Source organism: Chelmon rostratus, chromosome 15, assembly GCF_017976325.1.
Source record: "Chelmon rostratus isolate fCheRos1 chromosome 15, fCheRos1.pri, whole genome shotgun sequence".
Classification (NCBI taxonomy): domain Eukaryota; kingdom Metazoa; phylum Chordata; class Actinopteri; order Chaetodontiformes; family Chaetodontidae; genus Chelmon; species Chelmon rostratus.
In genome coordinates this window covers 10,839,000-10,856,136 of record NC_055672.1, presented here as the reverse complement: position 1 = coordinate 10,856,136, position 17,137 = coordinate 10,839,000, and the positions used below count along the sequence as shown (strand labels likewise).

Genomic DNA, 17,137 nt, shown 5'->3' with positions numbered 1-17,137 from the left:
CTTATCTAAGGCTGCACAATCCTCCTTTGTTAGTTGTTTTGTGTTTGTTAATATAAGAGAAAAAAAAATTTTTAAGCATTTTTGCCAGTCTTGCAGTGTTAATAAATCCTAGATCCCACCAGGAGCAAATCACTTCCCACCAGACTTGGGTTTTTTAAGATATCCTGTTAACTCCCAGAGACAATTATCTCTGTCGTTGTCTGTCCTTATCACTCTAACTCTCTCTCAACCTTTGTCTGTCTGCCTCGCCCTCACATTGCCTGACTCATACTTATTCACACAGACTCGTAGTTACCCCGTGTTGACTCTAACAAGTGTCATCATGTTGTGATGTTTTCGTGTTCACTTATCAGTGTGAAACAGCGACACGCACACATTCCTTCCTAAGCAGTTCATCATTGCACACAACTGCACATATCTGCGCGCACTCATTCAGTCATATGAAGTTTTTGCTGACGTCTGCTGATACCTGAGAGCACTAAGAACAGCTGTTGAGCATTGCTTTAAATAGGTAGCTAGTGTTGGTCCTGACAGAGAACGCTGTCAATGAGAGGTCAACAAGTTTGTCTGCAGTTAGATTATTCGAAATGATGCTCTTTGAAGCTCACCCGACAATCATCACATGATCTTCATCAGCAGATGGAGTTTGTTAAGTTGTCATATTCACATTTCCATTTTTTTCCTGAATAAGGACACCTTATCCATGTTGGTTTAACGTTGAGATTAAACCTTCGTTCTCAAACTTGCAAACAGAAGACTGACACATTCATGAATGCTTAACAGCATTGCACACCTATAATGATGTTGGAATCAAAATTGGCCGCAGAACCAGAGATGTCATCTTTATTCCACACATTCTTCGTCTTTGTCAAAACCTGCTGCCTACATTACCCACAATGCAACTTAACAGCCGACTGTTCAGTTGGAGATGCAAGTGTGTTTCGCTAGTAGCAGTTAATGTATCCTCAAGCTGCTAATCTAAAGCAGAAGAAGCAGTTGGTAAGTTGGCAGGGTAAAAACCAATGACCCTTAATGGCTGAAATTCTTCAAGTTATTGGCTTTGGCAGATATTGATTAGTCTTGTTCCTGTGTGTGTTTTGTGTTAATTCTATATGTGAAACATGTATTTTCATCTCAGCTGCTTTAATAAGATTATACGCTTCCATGTAGCTTTTATGGACACATGACTTTTACTCATTACTCACTGAGCATAACTGAATTAGTGCATTTTTTTCCTGTCTTATTAAATACTGTGTATGCAATCCCTAAATAACTAATTTGTTGGAATTTTTTTTTTAACATACTCATCATTAACATTTTATTGTCTCTCCCGTGTTTGAAGTATCCGTGTGTTTTTGGTTCAGCAACACTATTTAGCATCAAAACTCCATTCTCATTTCCCACACTGCATTCACTGATGCCGTTCAGCTCGGTTCAGTTTGGCCCAGCTGCAGAACAAAACAACACAATCTGCTTCCCTAATCAGGACCTCCTGTTTGCCCCCGTGTCTTGTAAGGAGTCTTTTGCATGTTTACAGTGTCAGCAACCTCTGACCCCAAACACAGAGGGCAGCAGGCTGAGGACATGCTGGAGTAGAGTTGGGAAATATTTCGTGGAAACATGACGGCAAGTCACACGGGACATAAATCTGTGTGTTAACATCAATAACAAGTATTGCCAAACTTGTGTTTGTTCAAAGCAGTTATGCAAGTGAGCCCTGCATGTATTCAGAAAGAAAATGTAGTGGAAATTTGAGTAATGATCTGAGATCGGACACTTACATTTGGCTGTGATTGAACTTGATGGTGGCTGATGCAAAATGGAATACAAAACTGTTAGAGAGCAGAACATGAGTTTGAAGAGATTAGGAGGAGGAGGAGGAACGTGATGACAACATCCCTCACACATCTGTAGCAAAGCTCGTCAAGGGTCAGAAAGTTTGGACTGCAGGGGCTTCCCGCTGTCTCACCTGGTAGAGCGTGTACCATTTATCAGGTTGAGTCCTTCCTGCAGCGGCCCCTGGGGTCGAGTCTAGCTCAGACCCTTAACTGCAAGTCATCCCCTCTTTCTTCCCCGTCTTTCCCATCTCTCTCCTGCTGTCACTATCTAAATAACAGAAATGAATTGATTGTGAGTCCACCAGGGTATCAAACATATTGACACTAGAGCTGAAATGATTAGTCAATTAATCAATCAGTCAGTTGACATTAAAATAGTTGCTGAGTCATTTTTAAGGAGGAATTCCAAAAAATTGCTACTTTTAGCTTCTCGGTGTTGAATATTTGCTGCTTTTCTCTTGTTTTATGTAGTTTCAAACTGAATATATGGATTTTAGACAGTTGGTCAAACAAAACGTTTTTTTTATTTATATTTTTAATTGATTAATCAAGACAGTACTCAGTAATTATTAATGAAAGGAATTGTTGCAGCCCTTATTGACACACAGGCCTGAGACCAGCAGCAATACAACATGACCCTACCCTACAAGATCTGACTGAATGTAATTTAGACTGGATCACGTCTTGGTTACTAGGAATGGATTGGACCTCTAGTCTTTAGTACCCTCTGCCATGCCAATACCTTTGCACACTACAAATGATGTGACAGTTTTTTTCGGGCCATGTTAGGCGAGTGAGCATCTACCAATCCATCCATCCATCCAAGACACCGAAATCCTTCCCTGCATGCACTGCAATATTCTGTGTTTCTATCAGAACTGATTACATTTAAGTTAATCTAGATCTCCTTGGCTGCAGATCTGCCTAAGGACTAGCAACTGACTGGCTAGTATTTGTGGGTGCTGCTTTTTTTGTATAGAGCATCTAATATCCCTCCCCTGCTCTGCTTCTTGGCCGTAGCAACAGTGACTGTTGCATGTAATCCTGTGTGTTGTGCTGATATCTGATGGAGAACATGCTCCAATTTACTGTTATGCCACCAAGCTGAGCCAAAAAGCTCTGAAGGCTTTGAATTTGATTCAGCCTCTTCAAAGTTACATCTGCAATTAGGTCATAAACCGAGAAGCCAATATTTAGTCTACGTGCACATCCATCATACTCTTGCATTAAAGCTGACAGGTCAGATGCTGTAAGTCTCTCTCACCCTGCCATGTCTGTCTTACCCTCTCTTCCAACCCTCTCTGGCGTTTCTCTTCCCCTCCCTTTATTCCCCTCTCTCATCTTATCATGCCCCCTCGCATTAAGCAGGGTGCGGGTTTTAAGCCCCAGCAACAGGACTCTTGATGTAGACAGATGGGGGAGGAGGAGGAGGAGAGACCCAGAAAAGCTTTGGGTTACTGGGCTAAGACCAGAGAGAGGACTTTCTCTCCAGCCAAGCTTTCAAACTAAAACTGGCCATGATGTTCACATAAATGTTTGTCAGGAGGATGACCTTCAACCAAGCTTCACCTTTGACCTCACCGGCCTAAGCTTGATCCCATCTCACTTTCTTTTTGCGATACAGAAGAACAGTGAGATTTAGCATACACATTTCTGTATACAGACCATTTCTCCTTCTCTTTCACGTGCTGTTTTTTATCCTTCACTACCCAGCTGTGGTCAGTTGTGCACATCGTCCATTTTCAGTAGTCATCTTTCTATGTCATGGAGCATCTTTTTATTGTCTGTGGGGCTGCAACGATTGTTTTCATTACCGAATAATCGGCTCATTATTTTCTCGATTCATTGATTAGTTGTCTTTAAAATGTCAGAAAACAGTGAAAAAGCCCATTACGATTAAAACCTATATTCATTTTACCAAATTCATTTGATAATGACAGTTTTCTGTGACTGTCATTGTTCAATCAATGAACTGACTAATTGCTTCAACTCTAATTTTCTGTCTATTGTATATATTCTGTTTGACAGAACAGTTGTCCTCATAGGGTCAACCCTTTGGTTTAATAGTCCAAGGATTTTAATCATATAAATATAATTTATATAATAGAATATAAATAATAGTTATTTTCATTGATACTTGGCTGCTATCAGTATATGGTTTGGCTAGACAACAACTCTCTTGCCAAACAATAGACTTTTTTTCTCGCACTGCTGTCTTCATTTTCCTCTTTTCTTCCTTTGCTCTTTAATTTTGGTTTTTGACTCCCTGTGAGCGTTCAAAACCATAAAGGGCAACTTAAATTGTAAAATTAGTTCAGACTGTTAACAAATGACAGGAAATCCAAACTTAATTGAAGCTAAGTGTCCATGCTGAGCATTTCCAGTCATTGGCAGCCAGGCCTTGGAGGAAAGACACTCAAGAGCAATGGAGCAAAAGTGTGACGTAATGACTCAGTTTTTATTTTGTTTTCAGTCTGTTTTTAAGTGGAAGAGATGAAAAGAAAAAGGAAGTAATGTCACTGAGGAATATCTGAACGTTGAGTGATGCTGGCATGACAGCATCTGCTTTGTCGTGATAAAGGGATTGTGGTTTACTTGCATGTCTTCTCCCATAAACAAATCTATTTTTCTACCAGAGACAATGTTTTGTTCACCCACTGTTTCACCACACTGCAATAGTAATACTGTAAGTGCTCGTTTAACCCAGGATCTTTAGGTGTTCCCATCCCATTTCAGCTTGTTCTGATGAAACAGCTACATGACCTTTAGTTCTTGCCCATTTTTCTGCTGAAATGTAACACGGCCTTTCGTTTTTTTGTTTTTTTTTAACCATTTTTCCAGATGCGGTGCAAAACTGAAAGGGTGAAAAAAAAAATGTAGAAAAAAGTAACATGACAGCACAGGAAACGACAAACCGAGCATTATGGGATGCCGGTTTTCTTTTTCTTGGAAAAACGGAAAAATGCAGGCCAAGCATCAGGTCTCCACCATCTTGTGGCTTCCAGTGCTGCGCCAGCATCCATCCACTGCAGTCGTCCTTACACACACACACACACACACACACACACACACACACACACACACACACACACACACACAGTATTTGTCACACATTCACATACACAAACTGGCAATAACCCCCTACATGAAGATGCGGTTGAGGCATTTTGATTGGACTGGGGCCCTTTATTAACTACCGTTTATGAGGCAGAAGAGCTTCAAACCCATAAGTTCCAACCTAACGTCAAGTGCAATAGAGAGGGGGATTTTTTTTTCTCTTTTTCATGGAGAGAACAGAATGTACTGAAGGCAACAGGCAGGAAGAGAGTGGCTAAAGCCCTAATGATATGGTGTATGATTGTAACCTTGGTGTGTGTGTGTGTGTGTGTGTGTGTGTGTGTGTGTGTGTGTGTGTGTGTGTGTGTGTGTGAGAGAGAGAGAGAGAGAGAGAGCAAGCAGAGTGGATGGACCTCTTCAACAAAGTTTTACTTCCAAGTCCTTTCGGTGTTGTTAGTCCAAAACAAAATGAAGTGGCTCTGGTTTTCTGTTTCTTTGTCCTTCCTGTCCTCTTGCATGCATCACTGTCTGGCTCTCCCGTTGCATCTTTCCATGCTTGGCAGTCCTCATTTTCCCCTTTTAGATGTGGAACACCTGGGCATGAAACTTAGTCACACTCCCACAAATTCATGTTTAGCTGACGAAAGAGGTTTTCCACAACAAGGACTTGTTGTGACCAGTTTTACACATGCCAACATACGCCACCTATAACGAAGGAAAGCAATAGCAGAACCAGTTTAGACCTGCAGATGTAGACGCGTTGATGTGGCCCCCTGCAGGCAAAGAAAGTAATGGTTGCTGCAGTCAACATTGTGGAATCTGTTTCATTCCTTGCCTGAAGATGGCGCTTACTGACATCTACATTTTCAGGTGAAAACGGCTGCTGCTGTTGCTTCTTTTGCCACTAGGAGGCACAGGTTTGACTGGAACTCACCCTGGGTATGAATGCTATGCATTGGGCCAGTATTTACCCAAAAAGCGAAAAATTACCCGTGGGCTACTATTGAACCCCCCATTTCTCCGACTGTCTGTGCATTGTATGTATTAGTAAGTTATTAGTACTTGACTTTGTTGCAACTTAAGCACACATTGAGTTAAATGTACCATGCAAGCACAATTGATAATGAAATAATAAAGGCCCTAAACTGGATTTTAATTCAATTGGTTTTAATGCAGGCGTTGCCTTAAGGACCGTATTATTTCAGTTTTAATGTGCTTTAGTAGCGCATACAGTAATTAAATTACCACAGTGTAATTGCCACATTCTGAATGTAGAGTCACTGGGACCCCTGAGGGTTTGAGGCCCAAGGGCAGTTGCCTAATTTTGTTAAATGAATGTCTTTATGTTCCCTTTCCATCTTCCTGACTCATTTTTCTCCTTCTGCTGCCGGTATTGTTTCTGGATCTACAGTACCTTCTTTGTTGACATGCACTTCACCCCCACACTGTCTTTGCTGTCTAACCACAGAGCCTTGCAGACTTATTCAGGTGGAGGTCACCTAAAACTAACTGTAGTCTGGCAGCCTGCACGCTTACTGCTATTCAACAGTCTCAATGCCCTGCGTCTCTTAATGACGGCAGTAGGAGTTCAGAAGTAAGTTAAAGGACAACTAGGGAACTTCCTGTCCAGATTTCAGGAAGTGGAAGATGCCAGAGTCATACAGTGCAGTCAGCCAGGACTTGGGTTAAACTGTTTTTAATGTTCTCTTGAATTTATATTGGCTTGTGAGTTTTTTTTTTAGAGACGCTGTATAAGCTTAGATGATACCCTGCTTTCATACTGGGGTCAGATAGTCACAATATTCACACAGGTTTGCCACACTGTCAGGACAATACAAGCATGGCAAAGACAATCACAGGAATCTGTTAAAAAAGCAATCACTGGAATTTCTTTCGCCAAAATCAAATCTGGACGCTGGAAATTGCCCTGATCCATCTGATGCTCAAAGCAGATTAGAGCAAAACCGTAGAAACATTTTTATATACTCGCTGGGCCCTGGCCATAAAACCCAGACAATGCCCTGGTTAGGAATGGGCTTGGGAGAGCCCAGTGGCCTGGTTAAGAGCAGACAAGGCAGAGCGAGGGACTGGCAGTGCCCTGGTTAGTCTGTCATTAGGAACGTGTCTGCATAAAAGGGGTCAGTTTCACTGCCTCACAATTCTCACCCCCCTCCAGGTTTCCCATCATTGTCAAACAACGCACAGAACAGGAGAATTAAACCGTTATCTCCATCCGTCCCTCAAACCCTGTTCTTGAACAAACGTCCACACCTTTTGCTGTTCTTGCCACAATCTTGAAAATGAACGACATCTTCCTGAGTGTTGAGTGGTCAGATGTGGAAAATCAAAGGAATATTTGGGTTTATGATCACTTATCTATGTGAATCATGGTCCTAAATGGGAGAAATTCGTGGTCTAAGACTGACGCTCATCCATCATTTCTTCAGCTTTCATGCCTTTCCCGTTTCCTCTACCACCCGACATCATCTTGTTTCTTCTCTCCTCCTTTCCACCTCACCCACCACCCTTCTAATTCCCTCCTGTCTTGTCCTGAGTGTAGCTAATGAGGCCCCAGCCCTGCGATAAGTGAATCAGGTATGTTGATTGGTTTGGCAGAGGCAGACCCTTGCCAGAGTCGCTTTGCACGCACCGCCGCCCCTTAAAAGTGCCCACTTGGCCGTGCTGGTGTGCGTGTCTAAGAGAGATGGAGGGGAGAGATGAGGGAGGGAGGTAGAGAGCTGGCAAAGAAATAAAGGCAGAATGAAAGGAGAGGTAGGCAGCTTGCCAAGACAGGAGTAGCTGGACATAGCGAAACACCATTATTAACCAGGACGGGGCTCAACCAGAGCTGCTCTCAGAGTTGTTGAATTTCAGAAATCGGAGGGCCCCAAAACCCAACCCTGAGATAACCAGAAGTGTGTTAAAGGCAGAATAATAAAAATAGGTCTTAAAGGATGTTTCATTATTTAGTGGGTCAGGACAGTCGGACCACCAAATTGAAAAAGCACCATCTAGTTTTGGTGTCATTTTCAGTGGTTACTTTTTCCCAGAGCTGCATAGTGCAGTGTGAAGAGCTGTCAAGAACAATTGAACTGTGGCTATGTATTTTCTTTTGTTTCAGTGAGCACTCTCTGCTTTTAATGGATATGTGGAAATTGTTCATAGTGTTTTTACTCCTCTGGAACAGGATCAGTCAAGACAGGTTTGGATCACTGCAACCACCTCAAGACAACAGAGGAAAAATGGGTCTACAACTCACTTAACAAGCCACAGCTGGGCAAAGCTAGAGCAACACAAAATGACTTTATTGACTACGGAGTTTTGGCATTCAAGTGTACAGCTAGGCTAGCAGTTTTCTCTCCAACATTTTCCCCATTTGTCATTTTCCCTACTCCCTCTTCAGTCCATGTACATTGCAGTATTTTCTTGAAGTCTCGTGCTCCACTGAGAAGATTACTAAACCACTAGACCTCATGAAAGTAAAGAATAATTAAAACGCTACAGCTAAACGCTTTGAGTTCACATTGTACTTTTTCATAAAGTAATCGTTGCCATACTTGCTTTCAAAGCTTTTTGCCTTGGTTTAATGTTCAACAAGACATTTAATGAATTGTGGCAAGAGTGGTTTAGGCTTTTTACACCAAATGAAACGATAGAAAAGATATGAAACTATGCTGGAGTGAACCATAATGGCACGTTGTACCTTGTTGTGTACCATGTACGCACATAGATAAAAGAGATAAAAAGACTGAGTAAATTTACTGGTTGACGTTTTTACAGCAGTAAAAGTTTTTTAATGTAAAGGAAAACTACAGTAGTCTTTATGTAGTCTTTAGCGGTTTGTAGCTTCAGAAGGGGAATCTTTGAACATGGTACTGTAGACAAGAGGAAAGAGGGAGGCAGGGTTCTGCTTGTGAGGGGTCGATAAGTGATGATGTGTGCAGATGTTATGTCCTACCCTCAGGTCGATTTTTCCTCACAGTCGCTGGGGGAAGCTCGGCAGAATGATGGGGGGAAGGGGAGTAATAGGATTTGGAAAGAGAAGGAAAACCCGCTACCTGAATCATGCATGAGACAAAAGCTTCAGCTGTTCAATTTATGGGGCCCATGCTGATAGGCATACTGTGGTGTGCTAATAATCTCTGTTCTCATCACATAGAGCCAGGCTTTGGTCCACAGATGGACACAATCACATTTTATAGGCTGCAGAAACATATATAATCCAACCTCTGACATAATTGCACTGAATAACAAGGCTAATGACAACACTGCTTCAGTATCCTTGTTTTGTGTTTATGAGATTTCTTAAATGTCTGATTAGAGCTAATTTATTTCTCCCTTGTGACCATGAATAGCATAGTGTTGTGATGGGCCTGTGATGTTGTGGTTGCCAAGGTGACGGCTGTGTATGTGTGCAGATGGGGGTATTTGAAGGAGGCCGGTGTTATTTTAGATACGCTGCTGTCAGCAGAAGTGGGCTGGCAAGTATAAATCGATGCTGGATACAACAGCAGGGAGATGACAAAGTGTATGTGTGTGCGTGTGTGTGCCTGCGCCTGTGTGTGCAAGCCTGTGCAGGTATGTTGAAACCCCCATAGTCACAGATGCATGTAAGCAGTGCCACCCCAATCTCCTTCAAAGGACAGGCAAGGTGAAATACATGGTGGTTCAATGGCAAAAAGGGAGAGGTGTATTTTCTGTATTATGTCCACTTAATGCACTCTTGATTGTCATGATGATGAATGGTACCTTTACCACAGACAGTGTAATGTTTATTTTCATGACTGAAAGGATGTCAACTAACTTCATGGTGACTAACTAAACTAATTCCTGGTCGTATTTGTAGTTGTTCTTTTTAAATGTAACCAGAGCTAAGATTTGTTTCTGTTCACAAAATCATGTGCTAGTTTGCCTTTTTTCTACATGCATTGGTTTTTTGCTTCAAGTCATCTTGTCTTATGGTTTATGGCACAGCATTTTGATGGATGTGTAAAACCATACAGTTTGCCCACTGATCTGTGTGTGCTAAAATGTGCAGTCCTTTTCCTCACTTACTGAACTACCCTTTGAGAATGCAAATGACTGTCATTGACAAATAAGGGATGACTAAGTGTTATTTCCTCTCTCCCTCCTACAGATGACAGATTCGTCTGCTAAACACCACTCTGAGGCAACTTCAAAGTCTTAAAGTGATAGTCACAAACACAAAACAAGACGGACCACAGAGAGAAAAGAGTATTTCCCCTAGAACCTAAGGGACTTGATATTACTACCACACAAATGTGGACCTCCCAAAACGTTGTCATCAAATAATCTGAACAACAAAATAAAGCAGCAGCACAGCAGTTATAACTTGAAGAACTTTGTAGCCATGTCTGACCATAAAGACATGACACATCGCCACTTGCGGCACAAGCTACAGAGTCTCGGCCGAAGACTCGATGAACTGGAAGAAGCAACCAACAAGCTGCAGAAGTCTGAGGATGAGCTACTTGACCTGCAGGTCAGTGCTGGTCTTACACTGTGTTCGTTTATGTGCGCATTTCAGAAGCAGTGAGTGGAAAGGTGGAACAGAAATCCAATGTATGTATAGATTAATGACTGATTGAACTCTCTCTCCTCTACAGGACAAAATCATCCAGGCAGAAGGCAGCAACTCATCCCTGCTTGGTGATGTGGAGGTCCTGAGGAAACATCTCTTAAAGATCCAGGGTAAAGATGAGGAGGTACGCAAAGCCGAGGACCTCTGTCGCACAGTCAGAGAGAAACTGGAAGAGGAGGAAAGCCTTACAAAGGACCTACGGGCAGAGATTGAGCGTCTACAACGGAGGATGGCCGAACTAGAGAAACTGGAAGAAGCTTTTGGGAAAAGCAAGTCTGACTGCAGCCAGCTCTGCCTAAGCCTCAATGAGGAGAAGAACTTGACTAAGAAGCTCTCGTCTGAATTGGAGGCTCTCAAAGCACGTTTGAAGGAGGTGGAGGGGTCTGAGACAAAACTGGATAGGGCAGAGCAGGCTTTGGCTATGGAGCTTGAGAAACTCAAAGGGTTCACCCAGACCTTTGTGAATGAGCGTAAGAGGCTACTAGAGAAACAGAGAGAGGACGAGAAGATCATTTTAAAGTTGACAGAAAAACTGGAGCACCAGAAGAACCGCCTTGGCATGTCGGCAGACACTGGTCGTACAGATTTCATTAGGTCACGAATTGAGGATGAGCTATCATCCACAGGGCTTCTCACAAGTAAACTGACGGGGCGCAAGAAGAGCCTTGACTACTTGAAGATGGCTGATGACAACATTGGCCATGTGAACAAATCTGAGAATGAGAAGAACATTGGTCTCGAGGGCTCACAGGAGGAGGACAACAAAGTAAAGGAGCTGACACAAGAAGTAGAGAGGCTGAAGAACCGTCTTAAACAGCTGGAGATAGTGGAGGAGGATCTAAAGAGCTCGGAGTCCAAACATGGCGAACTTCATGAGAAGTTCCAGATGGAACGAAACAGGACTCGCCAACTAAGCGAGCAGGTGGAACAGCTCAGGACGCAGCTGGGCGGAAAAAGTGGAATTGGAAGAAATGGAACCAGTACTGTGGATAAGCACGGCAACGGAGCTACTAACATTTGCCCCAGCAGCCCTGCTAAGGTCCTTGAAAATGGCAAAGCTGAGAATGAAGAGATTATTTTGAAGGGAGGTTTCAGACAAGAGAAGCCCAAATATAGGAGTGCTGCAACTGTGTCAGAACCGAGTTCCCCGAAACACAGGAACAGGGAGCTCTCTCCTCAGCATAAGAGAGAGACCAAGCTGAGGAACAAAGAGCTAAGCCACTCAGAGGAGAGCTCTCCCAAGTCCATGAGGAGAGCCCTCAGTCCTGCTCACAAGAGTAGAAGGACACCCAAAAACCCAACTACTGCAATTTCATCTGATAACGGATTAAGAGACACAGGGCGAGGAACTGAGGAAAAAACAAGAGGAGCCACTGGCTCTGTAAACACACCTTCAAGTGATGCAAAAAAAGCATCTGTTCTTAGTCGCTACCCTCCAGCAGCTAATGACCAGAAGCCACTGAGGACAGTTCACAAACAGACTGATGGGGAGACTAAAAAGAGCAGAGTAGAAAAGTTTTCAAAATTATATGTTGGTAGTGATAGTGAATCAAACAACTCTGATGTAGTGCCTGAGAGTTCCAGTAACATCAACAGTTCATCTGTTTTAGAAAAGGACACAGCGTCTGCCTCAGATCAAGAATCAACAGACCAGGTTCAGGATTCAGTTGCTGTATCTGTTGCCTCCACGCTGTCCAAAGCCAATGGATCCTACACAGCCTACAGATCCCATGTCACTCCACTGCTATCTAACGACCAGGCATCAGAGGGTCATTCATCTGCCTCTGAAACAGAGTCTACTGGTTCAAGGCCCTCTGAACCAGAGCCTGTAACTGAGACGACTACTACAACTGGAACCAGTAGGACTGCAACCTCCAGATATCCTAGATACTCCCATGTCCATGAATCTCATTCAGAGGGTTCTTCTACCAGGAGCTCGTTTGATGAGGAACTCCACAGCAGAACACCATTAGCCGAGGGAGGCCACCAGGGGTCAACACATACTGCATCTGGGATTGAGATCCAGCGAGTATGCAGCCCACGTGAGGCACTTAGGTCAAAAGCTGTCATCAAGCCAGCCATCGTTGAGATTGACCGTAAGGAAGTGATGATTTCAGAACCTTTGTCTACAAATGGAAAACCCAAAATCTCTACCAAACCTATCGTGACCACCACTAGTAAAATGACCAGTAGTATAACCATCTACCCCAATGACCCAAGCTCTTCCAGAACTAGCAGTCGCAGCAGCAGTGTGTCCAGTGAACCGTTACCGATCAAGGAACGTCACACCTCGACCAGTAACATCCTCATAGGTAAATTTTCACAAACCAGTCTTACTACAGTGAATACTGCCATTTTACACCACACGATCTTTAACAATAACTGAATAAGATGTTCCCGTAAAGACATCATCTTCAATTTTTCACACAATCAAGAACTTATCATCATTGTAATGTGATGTGACTATTCAAACACTACGAAATGACACACCAGAAATCCTGTCGTGGTATTCTGCGAGCTGATAGTTCAACCTTTTTGTAGACATAATATTGGAACTGGAGTTGTACATTTACTGAGCAGTAAAATTGCATGGTAATTGGAATTGCAATGCATTCGATTTTCAAAGCCATTTTCATGGATCAGTTAAATCACCACAAGGTGCTTTATATACGTACATCCCCCAGCAACATGTTTCAAGCAAGTTAGAACAGGGGCCATGAAAGACTGGGAAAGTTGTGGAATGCTCAAGAGTTTGGAACATTCCATAGATAAAAAGGTTAATTGGTAACAAGTGATCGTATCATGATTGGGTATGAAAGGGAACATGAGGTGTTTATGAAAACAAGCGATATTAGCTGTGGTGTGAGGCTGAATTTAGGAACAGAGGTACTTTGAGCTAAATGCTAATGTTAGCATGCTCATAACAAAACACTGATGTTTAGCAGGTGTAATGTTTACCATGTTAACCAGCTTAGTTTAGGACACTGCATTTCAGTCTTGTCTGTGAATCTGTATCTCTATCCTATTGTTATTCATTGTATATCTATGAAATGTTTTGCTTTGAAAATATTTTATATCATTTTACTTATTGGCAGGCCCCAGCAGTGAGCACCATGGCAGCATCTCCGTCCCATATGAGATCTCCATTCCCAAGAGCGAGATCACCATACGGCCGTGCCAGGACCAGGACTATGGGATGGACAACCACAATGATTCCTCATCGCGGTCCAAACTCCACAACACTTCCAGAGTGGAGACCACCACCAGCCACCTGTGCTGCCAACGCAGCAATTTCAGCGTCCAGTCCCCAGACACCACCTCTGCAGACTTAAACGACACAGAGTCAGGCTTCGAAAGCAGCAGCAGCAGTAGCACCACCACGGTCACCAGCTGGAGACGCCAAAGACAAACCCAGCACTCCCAAGAAGACAGTTTACCAGACATGAAGAATGTGACTGTAAGAAGCACCTGGAGGAACCGGGGCCCTGCATCTGTGGATGAGACAGGCCAGGGAAGAGGAAGTACAAGGACGATGACTGATGGTGGGTCAGAGGATGAAGCAGAGGCCGCAACAACATGGAGGGCTTACCGGGCAACCACCTTCGATACAGAAGAGATGATAAACAGTGGAACAGGAGCTGGCGGGAATGCTGAGGCCCAGAAGGGAGCCAAGCCGTCCCCTGCAGAGGTGAAATAATGAATATAGAGACAAAGTCTTGAGTTGAGAATAAGTACATTCCTTACGCAAAAGGAATAATAACTTGTACGAATGGGGTGAACGACTTTATAGCTGCATAATGCAACTCTTTGTGTGACTCCCTGTCCCAGGTGTACATGCGTAGGATCAACAGTGTGGTTACTAACACTAGAGAAGTTGAGGAACCAGGGCTTCGCAGAGGCAAACGCTCACAGTCTCCCGCCATGGAGGCAGGAAGCGGGGGAAGGATCATTCCCCACGCACCTGTGACCTCTCAGTCCTGGGGCCGATCATACACACAACAACCACAGGTAGGACAAACAACTCTCTGCTCTCATAAGAGCCCCTAAGACTCATAAGAGCTTTTCAAATGATGCAGGTCTGTAGAAAGTGTGTCTAGTGATTTTACATGCTTGGAGTATTTTTAGTGTTTTGACAATATAGAAAGACAGCTACTCACTTAAAGAAAGCATAAATTGAAGCTAAAAGAAGTTTTTTCCTCTTACGATAGTCTTCCTAACCCATGTCTGTATATCACTAATACATCGTCTTTCTGTCTTCATTAATATGACAAATGTTTCCTAGTGCTGCATTGAGGTGTATTTTTATAGGGTTTTGTTTATGTTGAATGTCAAATGTATTACCTTTGGGTCATGGGAGACAGCTTCAAACTGAATCACTTACAACTTCTTGGAAAAGAAGTCCTTATATCTGCTTTTACTGTACATTTCTCAAACTTTTCTGGCAGAAAACTGAGCCTGCACTGTTACTGCAGAATGTGGCTTCTAAATTACTCTGAATTGCTCTACAGGTGAAGGTATTATTGCAGCACTCTGCAAATAGTTTTGTCTTGAAGATGAAAGTCCAGAAAGTACAACCGCAGGGCTGAGCTCCTGGTGTGTCCACTTTGCATGAGAGCTCAGCTTGTATTTTTCCCTGACGCCAGGCTCCGCAACTTCAAGCTTAGCACAGCAGTTCTGTAGGCCCCACTCCTGCTGCCCCAGTAAGCACAAAGAGAAAAGGGTGGAACAAGAAAAGAGGGAGGATGGCAATGAAAAAGACCTCAACAGGGGGAAAAGAAGGTTAAGAAACCTCAAGGAGAAGAAAATAGCTTTCTTGTATTTAAATGTGCCACCATATTACAGTCTGTGCCTCTTCCAGGCCACACTGCTACTCTACGCAAACATTACATACATAACTGTTCAAATGCTCACCTCCTCATCATTTCTTTGTGATCCTCAGACATGCTTCCCTTTGCACGTTCTGTGTGTATATCTGTCACTGTGCAAGAGCTTATATTTGTGGCTTTAATTTGAAGTTATTAGCTTCAGTTAGTTAACTTGACATGTTTTGGTTTTCCTTTCCCATCTAGTATGGCTTTCACCACTGTACAGCAAAACCTGACATAACTTCTCCAACACTCAAGGCTGATCGTGGAGTTATGTTATAAATAAGAAAAAGAGCCATATTGAGCTCTCTGATTGCATGTGTATGTGTCTATACATTAACATGTAAGATTGTGTGCATATCTACAGCTTAATTATTGGAGTGTGACGGTTTATAAGTCTTCAGAAAGATGAGGTGAAAACTGCTAATGGGCTACAGTATTAACTTTCTTGTCTATTGGTATATAATATGTTGTCAAATGGCTGTAGTACTGCTTACAGAGTGGGCTCCATGGCTACAATAATATGTTAGTCTGTCAGTTTGACAAACTAGGCTGGACTAGAGGCCTTTTGGGTAAGATCTGTGTTTTCCCCCATAAATACACTGGACGTTGCCAAGGAGACAGACACACACATGTAAAGCGTCTGCTGTCCCGTCCATCATCCGTGGTCACATTTGCGATCTAGGGCAAAAGCTTAAAGTTAGCTGGAGTTTAATTGTTTCTGTCTTGCATTTATATGCCGCAAATTCTGCTGTAGAATATAAATCAGATTTCTTCATTGTTATTATTATTACTTCACGTTGTATGCAATGCACTAGTACAACCTTGATTCCAAAAAGTTGGGACGCTGTGTAAAATGTCAATAAAAACAGAATGCAATCATTTACAAATGAACGGTGTTTACTGACAACAGTTTTACAAAGTGTTTCTGAGCCCATGTAGTAACATCCTTTATACAATCATGTGTTCACAAAGTGGTGAATCTCACTCCATCCTCGCTTGTGAATGACTGAGCCTTTCCAGGATGCCCCTTTCATACCCAATCATGATACTATCAGCTGTTACCAATCAACCTGTTTACCTGTGGTATGTTTCAAACAGGTGTTTTTGGAGCGTTCCACAACTTTCCCAGTCTTTGGTTGCTCCTGTCCCAACTTGTTTGAAACGTGTTGCTGCATCAAATTCAGAATGAGCAGATATTTACAAAAATCAATGAAGCTGATGAGGTCAAACACTGAATATATTGTCTTCGTCCTGTTTTCAATTGAGTATATGTCAAAAAGGATTAACAAATGATCACATTCTGTTTTATCTATGCTTTACACAGCATCCCAACTTTCTTGGAATCAGGGCTATAAATCCTGTAGTGTACCACAGTGTTGTTTTTGTAGCTGTTGTGTTCAAGTCATGATTTAAGGGGTCTTCCTCTAAAAGTAGTGCATTGAAGGTTCATTGACCAGGTCAGGACCAGGACTTCAGGAAGTTGTGTTCTGCACCAAAGTTGTTCAGTGCTGTTATCACCGTGACCAGTTCTCAGCTTCATGGTTTCTCTTCCTCTGAGAACTTTCACTAAGGCTGGGCGTCAACCCTTTTTGGTACAGCCCAATGTGTCAGAAAACTGTCAAGTTGCAAAAAGCTAACACTGAATTTTTTCTCAGATTTGAACTGTAATTACTTGTTCCTTGTTCAGTACTTCAAAATAGGTTTCTACTGTTTGATTAAGTTCTTCTACTGTCACTTGTGTTTGGACAAAATTTACATTTCAGAACTTCAGT

General features: G+C 42.7%; 1 protein-coding gene across 2 annotated transcripts in view; it reads left to right on the top strand.

Moving 5' to 3' along the window:
• Positions 1-17,137, top strand: part of luzp1 (leucine zipper protein 1) — a 51,404-nt gene that overhangs the window by 22,178 nt on the left and 12,089 nt on the right. For both annotated transcript variants that reach the window (XM_041953814.1, XM_041953815.1), the window contains exons 3-6: positions 10,033-10,398; positions 10,523-12,809; positions 13,593-14,185; positions 14,326-14,505. In XM_041953814.1, coding sequence (XP_041809748.1) covers positions 10,267-10,398; positions 10,523-12,809; positions 13,593-14,185; positions 14,326-14,505 — 3,192 coding nt within the window. In that variant the 5' untranslated portion in view covers positions 10,033-10,266. The remainder of the gene's footprint in view (positions 1-10,032; positions 10,399-10,522; positions 12,810-13,592; positions 14,186-14,325; positions 14,506-17,137) is intronic.